General features: G+C 40.8%; 1 protein-coding gene across 1 annotated transcript; it reads left to right on the top strand.

Annotated features, from left to right (window-relative positions):
• Positions 1 to 5,264: 5,264 nt before the first annotated feature.
• Positions 5,265 to 21,425, top strand: slc12a8 (solute carrier family 12 member 8). The gene is made up of 14 exons (XM_070915227.1): positions 5,265 to 5,297; positions 5,412 to 5,552; positions 6,090 to 6,236; positions 7,375 to 7,566; positions 7,705 to 7,936; positions 13,704 to 13,817; positions 14,058 to 14,145; positions 14,665 to 14,752; positions 16,029 to 16,175; positions 18,604 to 19,261; positions 19,374 to 19,471; positions 19,578 to 19,695; positions 20,504 to 20,564; positions 20,832 to 21,425. The coding sequence occupies exons 1-14, from the start codon at positions 5,280 to 5,282 to the stop codon at positions 20,998 to 21,000; spliced, it is 2,271 nt and encodes a 756-aa protein (XP_070771328.1). The 5' UTR covers positions 5,265 to 5,279; the 3' UTR covers positions 21,001 to 21,425.
• Positions 21,426 to 22,508: the final 1,083 nt, after the last annotated feature.

Below are 22,508 nucleotides of genomic sequence, written 5' to 3'. Positions count from 1 at the left end.
TTTTATTAGTTTTGCATCTGTGCCTTTATTTTTTTATTTAATTTTTTTCCCAGCCTTTCATTTACTCATTCCTGTATATGTATTTCTTTTTTTCTTAGTCAGTGCTCTGAGGCTACTAATTCCACTTGCACAATAACAACACACACATAAGCTATCAATCTATTCAGTCTGTAATACGCTGAGATCTGGGAGCTTCATTTCATTTTGTCCATCATATTTTATTTTCGCACCAAACTATTATCTGTTGTTGGAAGGAAATGGCATTTTCATTGACTGAGCTGCAGTATGTGTATATGAGTACAGATGTTTCAGATATCTGTAGTTTTTATAATTATCACCTGTTTGCTAGAATTCATTTGTAAGCCACATCAGTCCGGTCCCTGTTGCAAACAAAATAAGTGGTTGAGTGTGGTCTCTTGTGTACTTCATCACACTGTGTATTGTTTTCCATGTGTACATCTATGTGTGATGTCTTAGGTGCTATTGTGTAAAACACTGTTTTTATATGCACCATCAAATTAGGTTTGAAAATTGATGTTTAGCTCCCTCTTGTTACAATTCTACTGACAATCAGGGACAGACAGCACCCACGTTAATCATCAAATACTTAATTTTTTCCTCATTGAACATTCCCACTAGAAAATGTATGTATAGAAAATATCCGACTGTAAATACATTGTATATTTTTATGTTCTGAGAAGTACTGTTAGGTCTTTGTGTCAATAGAGAGATGAGTCTTGTGCAAGAGACACTTTTTGTCAGTGGAAGGCACATTAATTAATTCTCCAGCATTTTTTTCATTCAACAATGAATCCATTTCACCTGCTGAAGAGATGTGGCTTTCTGAGGTTTGTATATAACTCACCACTGCTATCAGAAGAAAATTGACACTTTTTTTAAACACTTTTATTGATTGTTTTTTTTGTAAGCTAATGCAGTTGATTGTGCATTATGATGGATTTCACTGTATACAACGGTTGAAATGAAAAGCCCCCAGCCCCAGAAAATGCTGGTTTTAAAGTGATACTCCACCTGAAATCAGTATTTTTAGTATAAAATATATAACCTCAGCAGCTGATGTCAGCTTGAATTCAGGTCGGTTGAAACAGATTTTGGGTGGAGTATTACTCCAAAATACGTTTTGTGGTTGAAATATACTGCTAGCTACCCATTTCATAAGCAGTTATTGAAAGCACAGTGCCGTTGAGTAATTCGGCTTTGGAAAATTGTATCCCATGAATCAATTAGAGTTTTGAATTGATGAATTATATGAGCAGTACTATTGTATTTTTTCCTATTACTTAACTATTGTCAGTAACCTGGCCATAAGTGTCCTTGTATAAGCTAGAGGAAAAAAAATATTTGTTTTGTGTAAAAAGATCTGAATTATGAATTTTTTGATAAAAACTATTTTTGAAACATGTCATTTAAGGCACTGATATGTACAGTATATCATATGCAATCACTATTGCTACCCTCATTTATCTCTGTACAAGTCGTTCGTGTCAAGATCTTTCAAATGCGGACCAGAGTCTCCTTCTTGAGTCTGTACTCTACTTTGGCATTTTCATTCTTTTAAAGAGCTTGACGAGGAAGCCGTACTGCTTCGCTGTAAGGTTGATCTTAAGTTAGACAGTAAGGTTTATTTGCATGGTCTCTAACTTGTTGGGTCGAGTGAACTTGTTTTATCAATAATGTGCAGCTTTAATTGTAGCTGATAAATTTCAGTCAAGTAACCCATATGATTAGATTTTTGCAATATATTATGATTTGTAAACAATCTGATTAAATTGTTGTTTTGATTGTTGTGTGTCATGTCCTTATGAATAAAATAATTCACAGTATTTGACCTTGAATTGTTTTTGATATGCAAAGACCATTCAGGAAACCATTTACTGTATATTACATTCATACTTAGTCTGGGGCAAAAGTCGAGCGACGAAAGTCCATTTCTTGAAAATGTGTAGCTGTATCAGTTGTTTTTGAATGTGTTCAGAGGAGTTTTTATTGAGGCCCTCAGCAAGAATGAGGGAAAGTGTAGAGCTGCTTTTTTTGTAAAAATGGTTATCACAATTTCCCAGAATACATCTTCTTTAGAAAGTCTTTAAATGTCGTGTTTTGTCTGACCAACAGTCCAAAACCCAAACATATTCATTTTTACAATTATAGAAAATAGAGAAAAGCAGCAAATGCTCACATAGGAGAAGGTGGAGTCAGAGTGGTTGTTTTTTTTTAATGAAAAATTACTTAATCGAAAATATATCAAAATTGATAGAATTGCACAAGAAAGTGTACTTACATTTCCATGTGTTAAAACCACATATATACTCTCAGGATCACTTGATACTCATCAAGTCTCTCTCTGTCACTCATGGGTTAAATACAGTGCATCCGGAAAGTATTCACGGCGCTTCACTTTTTCCACATTTTGTTATGTTACACCCTTATTCCAAAATGGATTAAATTAATTTTTTTCCTCAAAATTCTACACACAACACCCCATAATGACAATGTGAAAAAAGTTTTTTTGAAATCTTTGCAAATTTATTAAAAATAAAAAACTAAGAAATCACATAAGTATTCACAGCCTTTGCCATGAAGCTCAAAATTGAGCTCAGGTGCATCCTGTTTCCACTGATCATCCTTGAGATGTTTCTGCAGCTTAATTGGAGTCCACCTGTGGTAAATTCAGTTGATTGGACATGATTTGGAAAGGCACACACCTGTCTATATAAGGTCCCACAGTTGACAGTGCATGTCAGAGCACAAACCAAGCATGAAGTCAAAGGAATTGTCTGTAGACCTCCGAGACAGGATTGTCTCGAGGCACAAATCTGGGGAAGGTTACAGAAAAATTTCTGCTGCTTTGAAGGTCCCAATGAGCACAGTGGCCTCCATCATCCGTAAGTGGAAGAAGTTCGGAACCACCAGGACTCTTCCTAGAGCTGGCCGGCCATCTAAACTGAGTAATCGGGGGAGAAGGGCCTTAGTCAGGGAGGTGACCAAGAACCCGATGGTCACTCTGTCAGAGCTCCAGAGTTCCTCTGTGGAGAGAGGAGAACCTTCCAGAAGGACAACCATCTCTGCAGCAATCCACCAATCAGGCCTGTATGGTAGAGTGGCCAGACGGAAGCCACTCCTTAGTAAAAGGCACATAGCAGCCCGCCTGGAGTTTGCCAAAAGGCACCTGAAGGACTCTCAGACCATGAGAAACAAAATTCTCTGGTCTGATGAGACAAAGATTGAACTCTTTGGTGTGAATGCCAGGCGTCACGTTTGGAGGAAACCAGGCACCGCTCATCACCAGGCCAATACCATCCCTACAGTGAAGCATGGTGGTGGCAGCATCATGCTGTGGGGATATTTTTCAGCGGCAGGAACTGGGAGACTAGTCAGGATAGAGGGAAAGATGAATGCAGCAAAGTACAGAGACACCCTGGATGAAAACCTGCTCCAGAGCGCTCTTGACCTCAGACTGGGGCGACGGTTTATCTTTCAGCAGGACAACGACCCTAAGCACACAGCCAAGATATCAAAGGAGTGGCTTCAGGACAACTCTGTGAATGTCCTTGAGTGGCCCAGCCAGAGCCCAGACTTGAATCCGATTGAACATCTCTGGAGAGATCTGAAAATGGCTGTGCACCGACGCTTCCCATCCAACCTGATGGAGCTTGAGAGGCGCTGCAAAGAGGAATGGGTGAAACTGCCCAAAGATAGGTGTGCCAAGCTTGTGGCATCATATTCTAAAAGACTTGAGGCTGTAATTGCTGCCAAAGGTGCATCAACAAAGTATTGAGCAAAGGCTGTGAATACTTATGTACATGTGATTTCTCAGGTTTTTTATTTTTAATAAATTTGCAAAAATCTCAAACTTTTTTCACGTTGTCATTATGGGGTGTTGTGTGTAGAATTTTGAGGAAAAAAAATGAATTTAATCCATTTTGGTATAAGGCTGCAACATAACAAAATGTGGAAAAAGTGAAGCGCTGTGAATACTTTCCGGATGCACTGTATGTATAAGATGGGGGAAAAAATAGTCAGAAACATCCTAATGTAGGCCTACTAACAGCCTCATGACCCAAAACATAAGCTCCTTTCCCAAAACCTAGAGTCCAAACATGTTTTAGGAAGGAATTCCATCAATAAAAAGATAAGGATATTGAGTGGTACGTGCATTTTTCAGCTTTAATCATTAGTCAACCTTGCCTACTGCAGGGCTTGCCAAAACTAACACAGGATCCTTGTGCAAAGCAGCAACACACCCTGGAAGGCGACCAGTGACAACACATCTATCTAAAGTCACCTGCTGGCTGCTGACGTTTCCAGAGGACACGTTGTTAACAGCAGGAGGAGCTGGGAGTCCTGGTCACACTGACTGGAGTCATCACTGAGGCACAGTGGAATAATTATGAACTGATTTGTCATTTTGTCAGCTGATTTTTCCTCTTTTTTCTCTGCATGGAAAGATATGGGACTCTGAAAGGTAGGTTTAACTGAGACGCTGGACACAACGTCACGCCAAACACTTAAAAGTCTTTTCAAGTATTTGCCTTGTAAAGAAAAAAGACATTTCTGAATACAAAGGTGCTCCTCAATGTGGCACATAAACACACATATTTTGTGTGAGGACACTTAAAATGATGTACGTTTTGTTTCACTCCACCCACTAACGTTACTTTTTGGTAAATCAATTTAGAAAAAAAAAAAAAAATTAAGTACAATTGTATTTCTTAAAGTTGCCGTATTGGTTATTGGCTAATTTAAGAGTGAATTTCAGCAATTCAGAAAAGGCACTGGAGTATACTTTACTTTAGCGACGAGGAATTATATTAAATTGACGAATTTGTTAATTAGGTTCGGCTTCTACGGTCTCTTTATAGGGTGAGTAGCGAGAGTATCGAGGGTACTGCTGCTGAGTTCTGTCAGTGAGGAGGACGCAGCTACTCTTGCACCACACAAATACCATATGCAATTAATGCTGACTATTAGTTGCCAACAAATATGTTTGTTTTAAAGGACAGTGCCCAAATAGTTATTTTATATCCCCAAATTGAGGTAAAACTGTTGTAAAAATCTGTTCACCGCTGTTTGAGGCTAATAACACCTTCCATTATATCACTGCAAAGCGCGGCCTGTCTTGACTGATTTATTGTTTTAGTTAACTGTTAGTAAAATGTATGCATGGCTGTTAGCTCGTTTATTTCGCTGCGTGTCAGGAGCACACCCAGCTGTATCCGGGTGTCCTCGTGGCCCTGCACCTGCTGCTGTTTAACCGGGAGATGGGCGGGACCAATTACAAGTTTCAAGACAAACTCTGCTGACTTCCTCAACAGAGCAAAGTAATGTGGTGACTTATTAAGGAATTTTTGTATGTGATATAGAAGTGTTGGCCTAACTGTTTACACCTGTAGGTTGCTATGGAAACACTGCCAATAGGTTGGACTGTGCACACCTGTGACAAGGAGATAGCAGGGGCAGGACTGTTGAAGGGGGGAGTCTCTGACACCAGCACCAACACACATGTCCACGATCTGTTTCATGAAGATGCACAGGTAAGATGTTTGCCGTGTTGGCTCCAATGTTTCCCAGATTCAGAGTGATGGAGGCTAAGAGAGGACAGAGAACTTGTTTCTGTATCGTTAGGATCTGGCTTGGCATGTGGAGGACTGATTTTTACATAAAAGAAATGCCCTTATATCCACTTTCACATCCAATCAATATGTGTTGCTTAGTGAGTTTGAAGCTCCCTCTTCACCCTTTGTGTTTATTCAGTCAGTGTTTCACTTTACCTATAGGGATTAATATGTCAAATAATATCCCATCAACCTTTGCTGTGCCTCCATCATCTGACATTGCCTTTAACCAGAGTCTTTTTCCTTTTTTTATGTTTTAAAGGAATCAAAGCAAACAAACAACCTTCATTCAGATCTGAAAGCACCATAAACAGCAGTGCAGAGGCCGTGTTGTTTTTGTCTTAGTGCTGTTATTAGCTTACAGGAGTTTTTCTGATGTCTAAAAATGAATGTTGATGTTGAATTAAAGCATCTTTAAATTATCCAGTGCTCTAGCTGTTGCGTTTCTTTGGCCAGGGCTTCCAGCAGTCTAGCCAGCCATGGTGGAGGATCAAAGTGTTAGTGTGGGAGCCAGTGCTCTTTGGTACCTGGGATGGAGTTTTCACCACCTGCATGATCAACATCTTTGGTGTGGTGCTATTCCTACGTACCGGCTACCTGGTGGTTAGTATACATGCAGTGTGTTGCTCCCTCTACCCCAACTTCCCTCTCTCTTTTACATGTATTTCCTGTAAATATTAGGAAACTGTGATTATCAGACGACTGTAATAATCAGTTTCCTGATATTTATGTATTCTGGCCATTTGCGCAGCCATATCCACAGTTTGTATTTGTCTTCATGTGCATTAATAGAGAAGCCAAACATATGAAGAAATATATTTATAGACAAAATAACAAACCTGAAAGATTTGAATTAACCAAAATCCATAAGATATCTGTTTGTGTCCGTGTAGGCTGGAGGTCACTGCTCTCCTTTATCTAGTGATGAAGCTCGTCCTCTGCTGGATATTTTTTCCTTCACTTGGACGTGGTCACTCTGGGGCAGATAATGCTTTAAGATCTTTGGACTAAGGTTCAAATGACCTTAATTAAATATAAATTGGTCATGTGTTTTTGTCCAAACCAGTTAATCACACTGGAGCACAATAAGAAAAGTGTAGACTCGATGGGGCACTGTGCACCATTTGCGGACTGGTGCTGTATATATGGGTTCATTTATAGCTGCATATTGTTTTTATTTTCACCTTTACACTTTTATAATGTCTGTGTGCCTTACACATCTCTGTCTAGCTCTGTTTTGATTTAGATTTTTAGCTGCAACCATCATTAAGTATGTGTCACCCTGTCAGTTGATCACAGACACTTTAATGTGCATGTGTCATCTCAGGACACAGCCACAAAGACCCTGTGATCTTAACTGCTACATCCGTTTGGGTTTTTAACTTGACAGCTAAAAACATAGTTTGCCATGTGGGAGACAGGGTTTCTTATCTAGAGTGAGATGCATCTCATCAAACATCACTTGCTTCCTTATTACTCATTGTGCAAAAGAAAAGAGTGTATGAGTCAATAGTATGAGGTTTAATGGGCCTGATTTCACCAGAACGTCTTCCAAATATGTACACCATCACTCGTCTGTAGTTTTTCTTAATACTGAAGCTGAAATCAAATGATGGGATTTTGAAGCAGCAAATAGTGCGAGAATGTAAAATAAATTTAGATTTTTCAGTAGATAACTTACATGCAACAGATGTACACATAATATGTATAATATATTAATGTATTTCGTCCCCCCATGCAGGGGAACACAGGTGTGCTGCTCGGGATGCTCCTGGTCTCCTTGGTCGTGCTGGTTGCCTTAGTGACGGTGATGTCGGGGATCGGAGTGTCAGAGCACTGTGGTGTTGGGAGTGGAGGAATCTACTCCATGATCTCCACCGTCCTGGGTGGCAGGGTGGGGGGAACCGTGGGCCTCCTCTATGTGTTTGGCCAGGCGAGTGACAAATCTTGGTTGGACTAAAATTTATATTTTTTGATTGAAGCTTTTTGTTCGTAATGCAACTAAAAGATTTGACACAGATCCACACAGCCAAATTCCCTTTACATTTTCCTATGTTGTCTCACTTTGCAGTGCGTAGCTGGCGCCATGTACATCACAGGTTTCTCTGAGTCGGTGGCGGAGCTGCTCGGTCTACAGAGTCAGTGGGCGGTGCGGGGCATGTCGGCGGCGGTGCTGCTGGCACTGCTTGGAATCAACCTGGCCGGTGTCAAGTGGATCGTCCGACTCCAGCTGCTGCTGCTGGCTGTGCTGGCCGTATCCACGCTGGACTTTGTCATCGGCACCTTCACGCACCTTGACCCAGGTAGGGCTGAGCGTCGTGAATGTAGACATGAAGGGTAAAGTGAGAAGGTAACAGGGATTGTGAGAAGGGTTAAATCAGTGCTGATGTAGTGTGGATGAGTATGGGTATTTTCAAGCCAAAATCATTCTGAAATTATTCAGTATTTGTCCCAGAATTATATTAATGTCAAAGCCTCTGAAGCTGCATCTCGCCACATTACATTTACCATTTAATAGGCACTCTTATTCAGAACCATGCCTCAAGCATCAACTTACTGAGTAGCCAAACCACTGAGAAAACCATGTAAATAAAAAAAATCACTACAACAGGTACAGTATCAGAGAAAAGAAAGCAAAACATAACTCTGTTTAAGTCAATTAGCAAGTATAATCCTGTAGCAATAATACCTGCAACTAATGGTGTTTACAGTATATATATGTGTGTGTGTGTGTGTCACAACAGAGACGTTTAGCTTGTTGAACACAGGTGTAACTCATAAATTAATTGCTGCCCTGCAGTGCAGTAACTGCTGGTATGCAGCCCTTTGTTTATATTATTGGTTCCACCTGTGCTTTTCCTGCTGTTACAAGTCAAAATGTCTGCCGTTGAGAAGGGTAATGAACTCAGTTCTTTAGGGAACAATAAAGACACAAGAGTGCTCTGACACTAGCAAGGCTATCAAAATTCAGGTTAGCATGATTCATTCAGAAAGTAAAATCAGATGAATAGCACAAGAGGGACAGACTTTTTATTTGCACATGAGAAACGTGTGGAATGAAATATCTAGGTCATGTTCAAGATAATAGATAGACAATAGATTTGTTAATAGATAGTGGGGAGGGGGAGACTGTTGACAAGAACAGTGGATGTCTGTGACCTGTTCAGGCCAGTAGGTGTAGCTGTAGTATTACTTATTACTGGCAGTATTAGTCTAGTATTCTACTGAGACTAGATCTCTATAGTTCACTTCTTCATGAGACTGGTGTCTGAGTAACAACATTTTTAACACATTTTACCCATTTTGTCGTCTGTGTGTGGGGGGGGGGTTTGCACTCAGTGACTGCTTGGTTTTGTTAGAGACCTCTGTAAAGTGCTGTTTTCCTTCTTTTGTGGTTAAAGCCAAGTCTGAGACTGGCAGTGTGTTTTTTTGAGAAGATTTTTTCTCTTTTGTTGGTGAGGAAATGTTGCCTTTTTTGAGTAGATTGTATTCTTTTGCTGGCCTTCAGGAAGTCCTTCCCCACATATCCTGTTCTCACTGATTATCAACATCCTGTCAAATGGGAAGAGAAAAGTGTTCCAGAAGTCAAGCCAGTCTTTATGTGAATAGGACATTACAGGCACATAATAGTCCCTATACCTTTTAGGTAGAAACAGAAAAAACATGAAGCACACACTATAGAAAAATTGCACATGTACAGCATATCACATTGTCACATGTCCTATTTTTTTGTCCAGCTGTGGACATTGGCTATCTTTTGCAAGATTAAGCTTTACAACTCCTCGTACACCAATTAACAAAAAAACAAACAAAAAAACAGACTCTAATGCTTCCTCTAACCTGTGCTTGTCATCCACTCCCAACCTCCAGCCTTCCTCATAGGACAGTTGGCAGAGGCCAGTTTGTAGTCCTGAAGAATTGTGGGAGAACCAGCCATAATGGCTACTCCAGGTTTTTCCAATTAAGAGCTGCTGTGTGTGTGTGTGTGTGTGTGTGTGTGTGTGTGTGTGTGTGTGTGTGTGTGTGTTGTGGTGACCTCATGGTTGGCAGAGGACCCGCAGGTCCACCAGCTAGTTTAAACAGCCCAGTTTAGCATGTACTCACTGAACGCCGAGGCGCATCCTGAAGGGAAAGGAGCTGCCGCCAAAATCATGTGGTCACAGTTTGATAACACGTCCCCCATGTACACCGAGGTAGGTTTCAGACACCATGTTACATCACTGCCATAGCTAAGGTATGTCCTGTCAGCCAAATGATGTACTGTAGCAAAACTATACTGATATATTGGCTTATTGTCAGTAAGCTCTGCAAATACTGGTGTGTTTCGTGTATTTTTCAAGCACATCAAGTTTCCATATTCTCAAACTTTTGAATTTTTTTTTTATCAATTGTAAACTGAATATCTTTGGGTGTTGGGGTTGGTCAGACAAAAAGAAAATGTTTGAAGATTTCGCCTTGGACAAGAAAATAACCATCGGATTAATCAATAATGAAAAAAGCTGTTTGTTGCGTTATGTATTTATTGCAAAGCTGAATATGAATCAGTATGTATTGTTATCTTTTTATCTTTCATTATCATCCTAGGTTTCAATTATTAGATTTCCCTGGATTTGATCAGGGGCTTTTGAATTCAAAGTAAGTAAATAACAGTATAAAGATTATTCTAAGATATAAGATTATTGTAAAGAGCAGCAGCAGCTAAAATTCAAAAATGTTTAGTATTAAATTGGCTTTTAATGTCCCGTGTTAATAATCTACCTTATTCTGCCTTAATACACTTCCGGCCACTAACTTAATGTCTACTATGTGATGCTAATAACTCTGTGTTGGCATCACGAGTAGAAGGATTTAGATTATTATTATTAATATATACATGACCTCTCACCTGTGGACTGACCAGGCTTCCTCATAGCCACAAGGATCTGTTAAGTGACTGATTATGGCAAGTCCTTCCTGCAGAGCTGTGACAGATGGAGTTAGAATTGAAAAACTGAATGGCTGCAACATGTAAGATAGCTCAGAATAGTGCTTTATAGTCCATGATGGGAGGAGGATTCATTTCCCAATTTTAGTCTTCGAGTGTAGTAAATGTTGTAGTTTGGTCAGTAACACTGCCAGTGCATTGTTTCTGCAGCCTAACAATTCCACCGCAAAACCTTCTGATTGTCCTGCACAGATGATATACAATCTTGCATGCCTTACCCAGTCCCTTTAGTTGAAGCCTATTCCCCCACAGAACAGGAAGCCATAATGTGCCTGTTGGGTTTGGGGTTTAGGGTGTTAACCAGACTCACCCACATTTTTGGAAAATGACAAAGAGAGAAGGCCAGAACTGACATCTGAGGCCTGCTGCTACTCCCGAGACCGCCACATCATCTCTCCCTTTGATCCATGCTATAATATATAGTTCTCAATCATCCCAGTGGGACCTGCCCCACCTCTGTAACATCACAGCCTGCCCTGTTCTTCATGCACAGCAGTTTATACTGGTTAGTGTGGGAGAGTTAAGAGGTCAGTCCGACAGAGGGAGAGGCCTCAGACACTCATGTAATCTGACTACACATTCCAGTCTGTATCAGAGGAATGCCGGGTTCAGAAAGGAGCTCCAGTCTGCCTGTACACTTGCTCTTCAGACAATATTCATAGTGAAATATGGATGTTTTCACCACAGCTTTGTCTAAACACATGTTTGCTCTGTAGGGTGTTTTTTTTGTTTGTTGTTGTTTTTTGCAGCTTTCTTTATAGATTAAGGGTTAGGGTTAGGGTTAAGGTCTGCTCACGTCACTTTCCAGTTGATTTCTCCAGCCAGTCTTATGATATAAAAATATAAAGAAAATATTGCTAGCTGTAGTTGGTAAGAAGCCTCCATCATGTAACTAAATAGCTGGATGATAACTGACATTTACTCAACAATGTGCTTTGAGCTACATGCTATCATGCTAACCATAGCGTTTTTCCATTAGCTCTAAACACAAAGTAGAGCTGAGGCTCATGGGAATGTCACTTGTGCAGGTGTTTGGTTACAAACCAAAGTATTGGACAAATTGAAATTTTAACCTGATGATGGCGATGAAAGGGGGGTTTAAGATCACCAAAATTATTACAACTCATCCTGAGTGGGACATTAATGTCTGGACAAAACTTTATGGCAATCCATCCAATAGTGGTTGGATATTTCAGTCTGGACCAAGTGGTGGACCGACCGACAGACCAACATTGCCATCCCTAAAGCTGTGTCGCTAGCATGGCTAAAACCCAATATCAAGCTTAGATCAAGACTGGATTACCAACCAATCAAAGCAAGTGCCACTTGGCCCTAGACCTCTAGAGGCCCCAAAGTCCCAGGTTCACTGTGTGTCACTTGGTAATTTGATTACTCGCATAGTTGTTGGGAATTGGCAATGTATTATATCAACTGGGTCTTGCATTATTACATAATCTTGTACCTCTCTCTTGTAGATGAGCCCAGTGTCAAAATCTGGTTTGTAGCACCTTTTTTTTTTTTATTATTTTAGTTCATATTGTGCTCTATGGTGTGTATTCCTAAATAAACTTGTGTGTCATTAAATTACCACAAACTAACTTACATTCATAAAAACAGGTTTCTGTGTTGCTCTGCAAAATATAATGAAGCTGCCATCTGCTGGGGCCCAGCCCACAGTATGGGGGATGTGAGTATGTAGTTCCACCAGAAAATGGGAAACTTGCACAAAGTTGAAAGGTTGTATTTGTTTGCATTTTTTGTCTGCAGTTCTTGAGATCAAATACTCTGGCAGTGAATCTGAACAATTCATTTGTGTTAATAAGAAATGTTTTGCCTTATAAATATGTGAACGCCCTCAACTGAATACTCAGAGAGTCAGGCATGGTTGGATGTTGGAGTTGTGATATGGGTGGGGGAGCCCATTGCACAGACATGGACACTGACTTGTTAGGTTCTGATTGTTTGGACAGAGGGCAGTCTCACTGGGTCACAGAGTGAACAGGAGTTTGGGCTCTTAGTCCCATTTGATTTGTCAGTTTTTACAGCCTCCTTAAATTCCTATCCTGGAGAACATGTGCTCTTGAAATAACTACTATATCCAGCCCTCATGGTTTTGGCTTTTGTCTAAAACAAAAGAAAAAAATGAGCATTCTCTCTCTCTCTCTCTCTCTCTCCCTCTCTCTCTCTCTCTCTCTCTCTCCTTTCTCTCACTCTCTGTCTCCCTCTCTCGCTCAATCTCATTCTTTCTCTCAAACTTGGAAGCTGCTGAGCTTCTGAAAAGGGTGGTGACTTCCTTTTGGATAAACATGTCATTAATCTGAGAGAACACATTCTTTCCCATCGCAAGATAACCAAGGGGGAAATGTCCGGTGTTGTAACATAGGCGGGCCCTTCAGACTCGCCCCCACCAATGCAGAACAATCTCTCCCCCTGCACATTCAATAAACTAACCTAGGCTGAACTGACCTGTCCTGACTTCAGCCTGCATACTTTTGAAGTGTCTTGCTTCCTATTGTTGTCATTTATTTTGATAAAAAAAGACACGTAACAGTCTTGGAGCCCTAGTTTAGGTGGCACTGTGATATTTATACTTAATAACACTTTTTGCAGGGAACAGTAGTATGCATTTCTCAAGTTTCTTCTGGATTTTGTATTGCTGACAATAGTAGATGCAAACTGGACGTTTTTGTCTGAGTTGGAGGAATATAAAAACAGTCTTGTACCAGTTGTTAAAATTTTGTAAGCAAGAAACCTCTAACTATAATTGTTAAATTGCTGCATTTATATCTACAAAGCTATGGCATATATTGTTTTAAACACCTGGTGTCTGGCCTAAGATAAATCCCATTCAACTTACTAAATTACATTCAACTTCTACAGGTAGTGCAGGTAGTTGCATCAAATCCCATGTCAGTCAAGTGATTTAACATAACATGATGCGTAACAGACACAGACTGTCTCCTGTCACTCGTGTCGGCACTTGACAACTTTACACTGTTGATGTTTTTGACTTTTTACTCAGTGATGACGTTATCCTGGCATAAGGTTCAGAAGTGATGTGCTTCGTGTGTTGTCACCTCTCTCAGAGCACGGGTTCATTGGTTATTCAGCCGGGCTGCTCAGCAGTAACACTATGCCAGATTACAGACCGGGAGAAACCTTCTTCACGGTCTTTGGGGTCTTCTTCCCTGCTGCTACAGGTAAGGTTGCCCCCATCGTCTCTTTTTGATCTAATATTGTGTGAAAAACTTGCAGGTAACACACTTACGGTTGTCTGCATTGCACATGTGCAGTACGTATTAGGAACAGTTCATCTGCCCTTTAAGGTTAACTGTCAGCACTCCAGCCCTCCTTTCATTTCTTGCGGCTACATACGCAGTGTAAAATACATTTTGTATTGCACACAATGTTGTTTACATTTTTTTGGTGTGTGTGTGTAGGGGTTATGGCAGGCTTCAACATGAGCTCAGACCTCCAGCGGCCTGAACACAACATCCCTGTGGGAACGCTGGCAGCTGTCTTCACCTCGTATGACGACACCTCAACACACACACAACAATATTGTAAAATAAGAAAACACCACATGGAAGCACTCCACAATTAAGTACAAAAGACTACTACTATAGTAAAAGTGTACAGACTGACCTACAGGGAAAGTAATTATAGAGTAAGAAATAAAGACAACAAAGGCGGCCTGCTGTAAAAGCACACAGATGGAAACACCATGGAATACAAAGTGGCCCTCTTGCAAAACGTTAAGCCGCCATACGAACAGCTACAAGGATAGTTTTCAGATAGTCTGGAGTCTCTCCATCAAGGTATGAATCATCCAAAAGGGTACTTTCCAAATGTTTTGAGTTTACTTTTGTGGTCCTCTCAGATCACTTTGTGTTATCTTTTCAAAGGGGCAACCAAACAAACCCACATTCCCAGCATGGCCCTATCAGACACTCACTTGTGGAGTTGTCATGACACAATTCTCCTATTAATAGCGAGAAAGCGGCAGTTGTTAGTAATCCTGCGTGGTGTACTGTTGGTGACCCACAGGTGGTTCCTGTATCTGGTCTTTGTCTTCCTCCTGGGGGCCATCTGCACCAGAGAAGCTCTGCGCTATGACTTCTTGATAGCAGAAAAGGTAAACTCCTCTCTCTGTTTCCATCCTGCCCCATTACAGAAGGGGTGAGGTGAGGGGATTCCCCATGATGGCTCACTGTGTTGATGTGGTGTGGTTAGTTCAGGTTCTGGCTGTATGTATGTCCACATGCTTGAGGTGTAGGACCCATTGCTGATTTTTTTCACTCAAGTAAAAATACTGATAATTTACACCATATTTGGGTATACTCAGTATATGAAAAATACTGGGTCTGTCCTTCGGGAAAATACGGAGACACAGTTCACTTAACCTTTTCCTAAAACTATATGCTTCTAGATAACTCGATTTAATTGCTTTATTAATTGTATTACTCCTCTCACCTTTTTAGTGGGTTGTGCCATGTACTGTATTTGTATTTGTATTTGTCCCAGTGAGCTCTGAAGAACTCCGGAAATACGTCATACAAGTAAGCACTTGACTACTTGCAAATACCGCAATCATAAATTGTTAAAGTTTGCTGTACTGATTATGGAGAACTTAGTCACATGTGTAAACTGGGACAGCAGCACTCCAAAAGCACAAAAACCTCAATTGTCTGGCCTCAGTTTATCATTTTGTTTCTTAACATGACATGTTTCAGCAAAAAAAGCCTTCTTTATTTTGAATAGAACTTAAATGTGAAGTCGAATACTTGAATCAAAGCATGCTAAAGAAAAAATTAAATCCTAATTGGAAACACGAAAAAGGTTTGCGAGTAACTTAAATGTACTGTGAGGGTGGTCTGTTGAACACTGAACACAGATCATGCTGTAACAGTCTCTCACACTGTATATATTACATGTCTGTTGAATGGAGGTTTGACATTTGAACTCTGAATTCTGGGCCTGGGTTTGGCTCCATATGTACAGCTGGTGTTCGAAGGACTGGGCATGCCAGGTTTAGTTTGTGCAGAGTAGAGCTAAGGTTAGATTCATGCACATACAATAACATATAGACTGTTCACAGGTTTGTGATGTGCCATAAAAAGTGAGAGTGAGTGAATTAGGATGTGATGAAGAGCAGGTCAATGAGATGTCTGATGCAGCTAAGCTCCCTGCCAGTCATCAGTTTGTGTTTTAGTCCTCATATTAAAACATTAGAGTTTGCTTTAACCAATCACTGACTCTTTTCAAAATCCTTGACTTCTCCATCAGTGGTTAGTTCTCATTGTTTTCATAAGGGGCTGGCTGCAGCGGAACTGAACTGGGCGTAGATGTTGTGAGCTCTCAACCCCACCCCATCCTCTTCCACCCTCTGTTTGTTTTCCCCCTTCCTCCAGGTCTCCTTGGTAGGCTTCCTCTTTCTGCTGGGCCTCTACATCTCCTCCCTGGCTTCCTGCATGGGCGGCCTGTACGGAGCACCCAGGATCCTCCAGTGCATCGCCCAAGAGAGGGTCATCCCCGCTCTGGCCTTCCTGGGAAGAGGGGTGGGTGGAAGGAAGGATGGATGGATGGATGGATGGAGCCATAAAGGGAGGGATGTCTGGATGTTGACAATACACTGAAAAATATTAGCTAGAGTTTCCATGATGTAAATGCAGATAATTTAGTGTGGGTGTATGCTTATGCACCAGTGAGTTTACTTACATGCAGAATGATTATTTGCTCTTAACTCAACTGAAGCAGAAACTGGTAAACACCATTTTATTTGGACATTTTACTAGCTTTTGTGACAAATTATTTTTTGCGCCTGTTTGCACATATGATAGGCCAGAAGACTGAGTAACCTATAATGCATTAGAGTGGCAAATGTAAGACCAATTAGTAAAGGGATAGTTAAATTTCTTGTTAATGAGAATGACTATTTTTGCTACTTATCATTGTTAGACAAACCCAGAGATGCCTTTTTCATGCCTCTGCATTCAGTTAGCCCAGCTAGTGAAATTTGCCTATCTTAGCTCAATTCATTAAGCCTATGGGAAAGCAGCAGCTTGATGGCTGCATGGTCTTTCTAAACAATATACTTTATGCATCAATGTTTATATTATATTGACCTTGGAAATAGTAGTTTGACAAAACGATCTCAGCTGGTGGTTCACTTACTGGCTTCCCGCAGCGCTTTCAACCATATTGCATCAAATTTTGATGCTTAACTTTCAATCCAACATGGACGAGAAGTCCTTAAACTCCTTTGGATGAAATCACAAGCAGCTACTGAGCTCACATGTCAACAAATCTTTCTCTGACAACTGCGGAAACTGCATCTATTGATCAAGACTGTGTGAAACCATTGTGAACCCCTTGAAACTCCGTAAAAAGCTAGTAAGCAGACCTTGAGTTAATTGTATGACATTAATTTCATTTGTAACATAAAATGAAATTATGATTTCAGACTTTTAAGCATTTCCTGTTTGCATGTGCAAACACAAGCTGGATTTCTCAGGCAGTACACAACCTGCCTCCTTCACCAGGATAGGTAAACTTGATCAGCCATTCATGAATTTAGCTAAAATAAAAACAACCACATCACTCAGTGTAACTTCACTCTGGACATAAAAAGGGCATTGAGATTATCTGACTGAAAACGTGTATAATTCCCCAGTAACTAAATGTCTTTAAACGATTGCATCCATCACTGAACTATTAGGTCAATCATATTACATGAGCCATGCAAAGTTTATAATATTGTCTATGGTTACCTGCAGTAAAAGACGTATTATAACCTAATAAGTGTGTGCAGCCTGGATGTAAAGGGGGGTGCGGTGGGTGGACTCGGCAGGAAACAGTGACAGGACTGCCTAACTATAGAGTGCGGACTCCACTCCATAGAAGTGAGTGGACTGACTGCATTACAGCAATGAGTTACAACTCACTGCTGCTACACAACCGCACACACACACACACACACACACACACACACACACACACACACACACACACACACACACACACACACACACACAGTCACGTTGACGTCTTGACCCCGTCCACCCCCGGCCTTCCTCAGACTTCCCTGGATGGCAGCAGTGTCTGACCTCTCTCAGCGGGCTGGAATGAGGCCCTAGACATCTTGGCCCAAATCAAAGCTTCAGAACAAACGCAGGAAGGGCGACGGGCAGGGCCCTGCTCCACTGTGTGCTCTGGAGGCCCGCCAGGCACACAGCAGTGCTCCTTAAACTGTGTGATAGGACCTGGGGAAGTGAAAGCAAGCTGGTTAACAAACCACATGTTAAAACAATTTATCCATTTTGAGAAAGGGATTAGTGTTGGGACACTGGCTTTGTTACAGATGGTGTTTCACCTTCATTCAATTGTTCATCTCCCTGGAATGAGTGAAAGTTAAACCTTTCTTAAGTCAAATTGTCTTTTTTTATAGCATAGCATACGTGTAACATATTTAATTAAATGTAATGTAGGCAGATATCAGCATTAAGCAATGACTGAGCAGGGCCCCCGACCAAAGAAAGGCTAGATTAATTTGTGGGACGGTTTTGTGGAATGGGTTATTTAGCAGTATTGCAGTGAAAAAATATGGGTTTTGTGTGAAATTGTCCCATTGCTACTTGTTGGTAAATCCAAATGTCATCAAAAGGCAAGACGGAAGCAAAAGACTTCTAGATGGAGTGCTAACTTTCTGCTGGTTTGGTTTTATATGACTCAGATTTAACTTTACGTTCAGGGCTGTTTTCAGCTTTGTGACAACACATTTCCCAGATATTCCATTGGGTTTTTAAATGGTCCATTTAGCTATGTAGGAGTATTTTCTCAACCCATAAAGAAACACTTCATCCTTCATTTTATCTGAAAAATCACAGTGTTTGGTTATTTTGTTTTTTTATCGGCAGCAATGATAGACTTTCATGTGTAGTGCAGCCGTCACTTCCCATATTGTGACTCTGTCTCCCTCTATAACAGAAAGGCCCAAACAGGACTCCAGTGGCAGCTATCTGTCTGACCAGCATGCTGACCATGGCCTTCATTTTCATCGGTCGGGTCAACGTGCTGGCCCCCATCGTCTCCATCAACTTCATGCTCACCTACAGCTTCATTGACTACTCCTACTTCAGTGTGGCAAAGACCTTCCAGCTGCAGACTAAAGAGAAGAGGGACGCCTTTGTCCCAGCCACAAGAAACCGGCGTAGGCAGAACTCTAGGCCTCTGATTGAGGACACTCTCCCAAACTATGGGAGTGGAGGCGAGAGTCCGCAGGGTAAAGGCACTCTGTTGGAGTTCACCAAGGACATGGACCAGATCTTTCCTTCCGTGTCAAATGTTGATGCTGGTGCTCAGAAGACTTCCTCCATGCAAGAGCTGAGCAGTAGATGCAAGAGCAGAATGGCTAATGTTACTGCTAAGCAGAAGCTGATGGACAGCTTTGGCTTGGACCTAAACAGCAATATGTTCTCAGAAGAGGAAGGAGAGGAGATTAGTTCAGCTCCACCACATGAGGAAGCTGAGGTGCAGTGTGGAGGTGGGGAGCCCCGGGCTGGAGAAGAACCACGATTCAAGTGCCGTTCAAAAATACACCACGCTGAGCAGGATTCATCTGCTGACGTTCACAATCACAGCGCAGGTGATCAGATCTATCCATCAAACTCTAGACTTGACGAGACGGGACAGGAGTAGAGATCATGAAGTTAGCTGTACCTTTTTTTAGTAACCAGGCTCTGTATTAAACCTTTCAGGTGCTGGAGGTAAAGCAGAGCACCAGAGCTGTGGAATCAAACCCATGCAGGATTCATTCTATGCAAAGTTCTGTAACCACTGGGTTGCTCTTATCGGGGTATGTTACACTTTTCATGCTGTACAGTATTTATATTTATATATATATCAGACAATATTTACAAGATTTAATAAATAATATTAATATATTATGTGTTTTCTTTTAGGCATTGATCTCCATATTGATTATGTTTGTTATTCAGTGGGTTTATGCCTTAGCAAACATAGTCGTGGCCTTGCTGCTCTTTTTCTACATCGGTAAAACAAGTCCTGGACTACCTACAGGTGATTTGCCTCAGTTCATTTCCTGTTAAGAGACACTTAGTTTGGCTTCATGGTGAAGTCCTGTCCAGGGTGACCAAATGTCCTGACTTGGACAGAATAGTCCCACATTTTGACCATTATTCCCACATCCACAACAAGACAGAAGTGACAGAAATCTGCGTTTTAAAAAGCACATTCTTTAGAAATGAAAAAGTTGATAAATGTTGTACTAACATAATTTGTGTTAGGGCAGATTAATTAAATAAACTTATTCTCTGTACACTTCCTAGACAATGAATTTTATAAATTGTAAGATGATGTTTCATGACACATTCTCTGTTTTTGATATTCACTTAATGGGTCTACTGTCGGCTAAAATGAGGAAAAGTCTTCTTTATGGCTGGTGTGTTGTTCTGTTGAACATTTACAAGGTCATTCCATAAACTTCTATCACTCCTCCTGATTTGCAGTTTAGATTTGGTTTAGATTTGGTCACCCCATGCTCAGGGGTGTGACCTGGTAATGTACTCTGGCATATTGCTGGGAGTTTCAATTGCGGCCTTTTTGCGTGGCAGGCTGGCAGCTGTTATGGCTTAGGATTTCTGGAATAGCTGGATGGGACACCCGGCATCTGTGCGTTGAACTCACCACATTGTAGCGTGCCTTAGCTGTCTGAATCACTCACTGAGCATAAGATCTGCAAGTGTTACCCACTTGTCCCACAGGTGGTGGATATGATGCTTTGTTACACTTCTGTGCACTGTTACCACTTTGACAACCCTTGAGTCCATTTCCTCAGATAACGGTGTGGCTTTTGATTTGTTTGCAGGTGTTGCGGCTCGATTCAGCTTTTTCACATGGCTGAAATCAACATTGAATAGCATATGCAGGTAGGAATTTGCAGTCGGTCAGGAATCTGTTTCTTAGTTAAATTGTCTGTCCAGATCAATGATGAAGCACAGACTGAAAGTGAAGTAATTTCTCATACTACTATCATCATACTTATAGCGTCGTGATCTATTGCCTCTTGTATTTTAAAAACAGAGAATGTAAGATAAGAAATTGTTTGATATGTGAATATTTTTTTTTTTCAGTTTTGTGGTAACTTCCCATGTCACATGGTCACCTGAAACCCATTTCTCCATGATATCTTTCAGGGGGAAAGAGTCTCCTCGGGATGAGATCGTAGTCACACCCTCTCTGTCGGGTGTCGGGCTGAAAACCAAGCAGCTGACTGAGGAAAATGCTGACTTTGCCTCTCGTCACCGCTATCACCAATCCTCATTCATCAGGGCCGACAACATGGTGCAACCAGCACTCCACTGACTGACCTAAACACTGCCTCTGTTGCATGTCATAGCTGTCAGCCTGAAGCCACATTTTCCTCAAATTGTGTCTCTTGTTGCCTCGCAGGCCACATTCTGCACACCTGTTGTATATGACGGAGACACTGAGTGGCTCAGATCATTCTCCTGTGGTAGTTTTACAAAGAGTCTGTTTGTGTGAGAGAATGAGAGATATATGGAGGTAGCTGGAGTTGGTAGAGTTTTTCTTCCATAAATGTAAACTGAATTAAAAGTAAATATAGTTTATTTTTTCTTAATATACTTGATCACTTTAGCTTTGACTGAAGTTTTTGTTGTCAGATTACTATACTGCGTGCCGGGTCACTTCCAAGAAGTCCGGCCACCAGGGTGCTCATGAGGCCTAAATATCCTGTGTAACTGTGACCCAAAGGTTTAATTAAAATATGTTACTTCACTTCTGCATATAAACAGTTCATTGTTACTTGAAAATGTTTCCCCAGGTTATTAGTTTGATGTTTCTAGCTGTCACTCACATGTCAGAGGTGGCCTAGGTGTTCTTGCAGACCTACAATAATTTATAAATAACAAAGAATGACAAAATTGTCATTTTCATTACTGGCATCTGATTCAAAAATCCAAATGCAGTGAAAATAAGACTTGAAAATGTACATGTCACTTTTTAAAATAATGTTTTACAGGAAAACATAAAACCAAGATCAGGAGCTGTCAATAAGCTGTAAGCTCCAACAGGTGTAAAGAAAAATAATATCAGTGGACAGAATCTTCTAATGCAGAAATCCCACGTTCCCTCCAAGACAGACTGATAGTGTAGATGTTTTGTTGTTTTAAAATAAAATATTATTAGTATTTAATTATTCAGCTCGATCTGTGAATGTTTAAATGCTGGAACACAGTGCCAAAGATGCATTCTTCAAATTTGATGAAATGTGTTTTCTACATGAATGTGAACCACTCTCCTGCTGGAAAAATCACAGCCAGCATCCTGTTGTCGCATGGATCCAGCACTTGTTAAAAAAATCATTTGTGACTGAGACATTCAAGTATGAGGAAGAGATAATAGCTCTCACTTACACAAGAAGGAATCAGGTGATTTGAAGGCAGTGTTTGACACATGGACACATAAGGTCATGTTATTTGAGTGAATTGTTTGCATCACAGAGTTTAAAAGAGTCACAGTTCACGCACCTCAACAGCAAAGCTGTGAAAACCACTTCCTCTCAACATTTTGTTGACAGAGCTGCAACCTGCCAACAGATAAATCTGTAAAGACAAACCTGTAAATAGATTGGTTCCTCATCACCAACTGCTCTCTGGATGACTCAATCAGTACTGAGAAAATGATCTGGAGATCTCAGCAGTGAACAACATGTATTTGTTGACACATATGTTTGTGCTTTTTGTCATGTAGGATAGAGATAAAAGCAACAGCAGGTCTGAACATTACAGGAATGTTACAGGAAACTGGTGTTCTCAAGTCAACAGCTGATAAAACACTTTCACCAGCGA

Source organism: Enoplosus armatus, chromosome 11, assembly GCF_043641665.1.
Source record: "Enoplosus armatus isolate fEnoArm2 chromosome 11, fEnoArm2.hap1, whole genome shotgun sequence".
In the NCBI taxonomy this organism is placed as follows: Eukaryota; Metazoa; Chordata; class Actinopteri; order Centrarchiformes; family Enoplosidae; genus Enoplosus; species Enoplosus armatus.
Note: the sequence above shows the minus strand (reverse complement) of the source record. Positions and strands in the feature narration are given on the sequence as shown.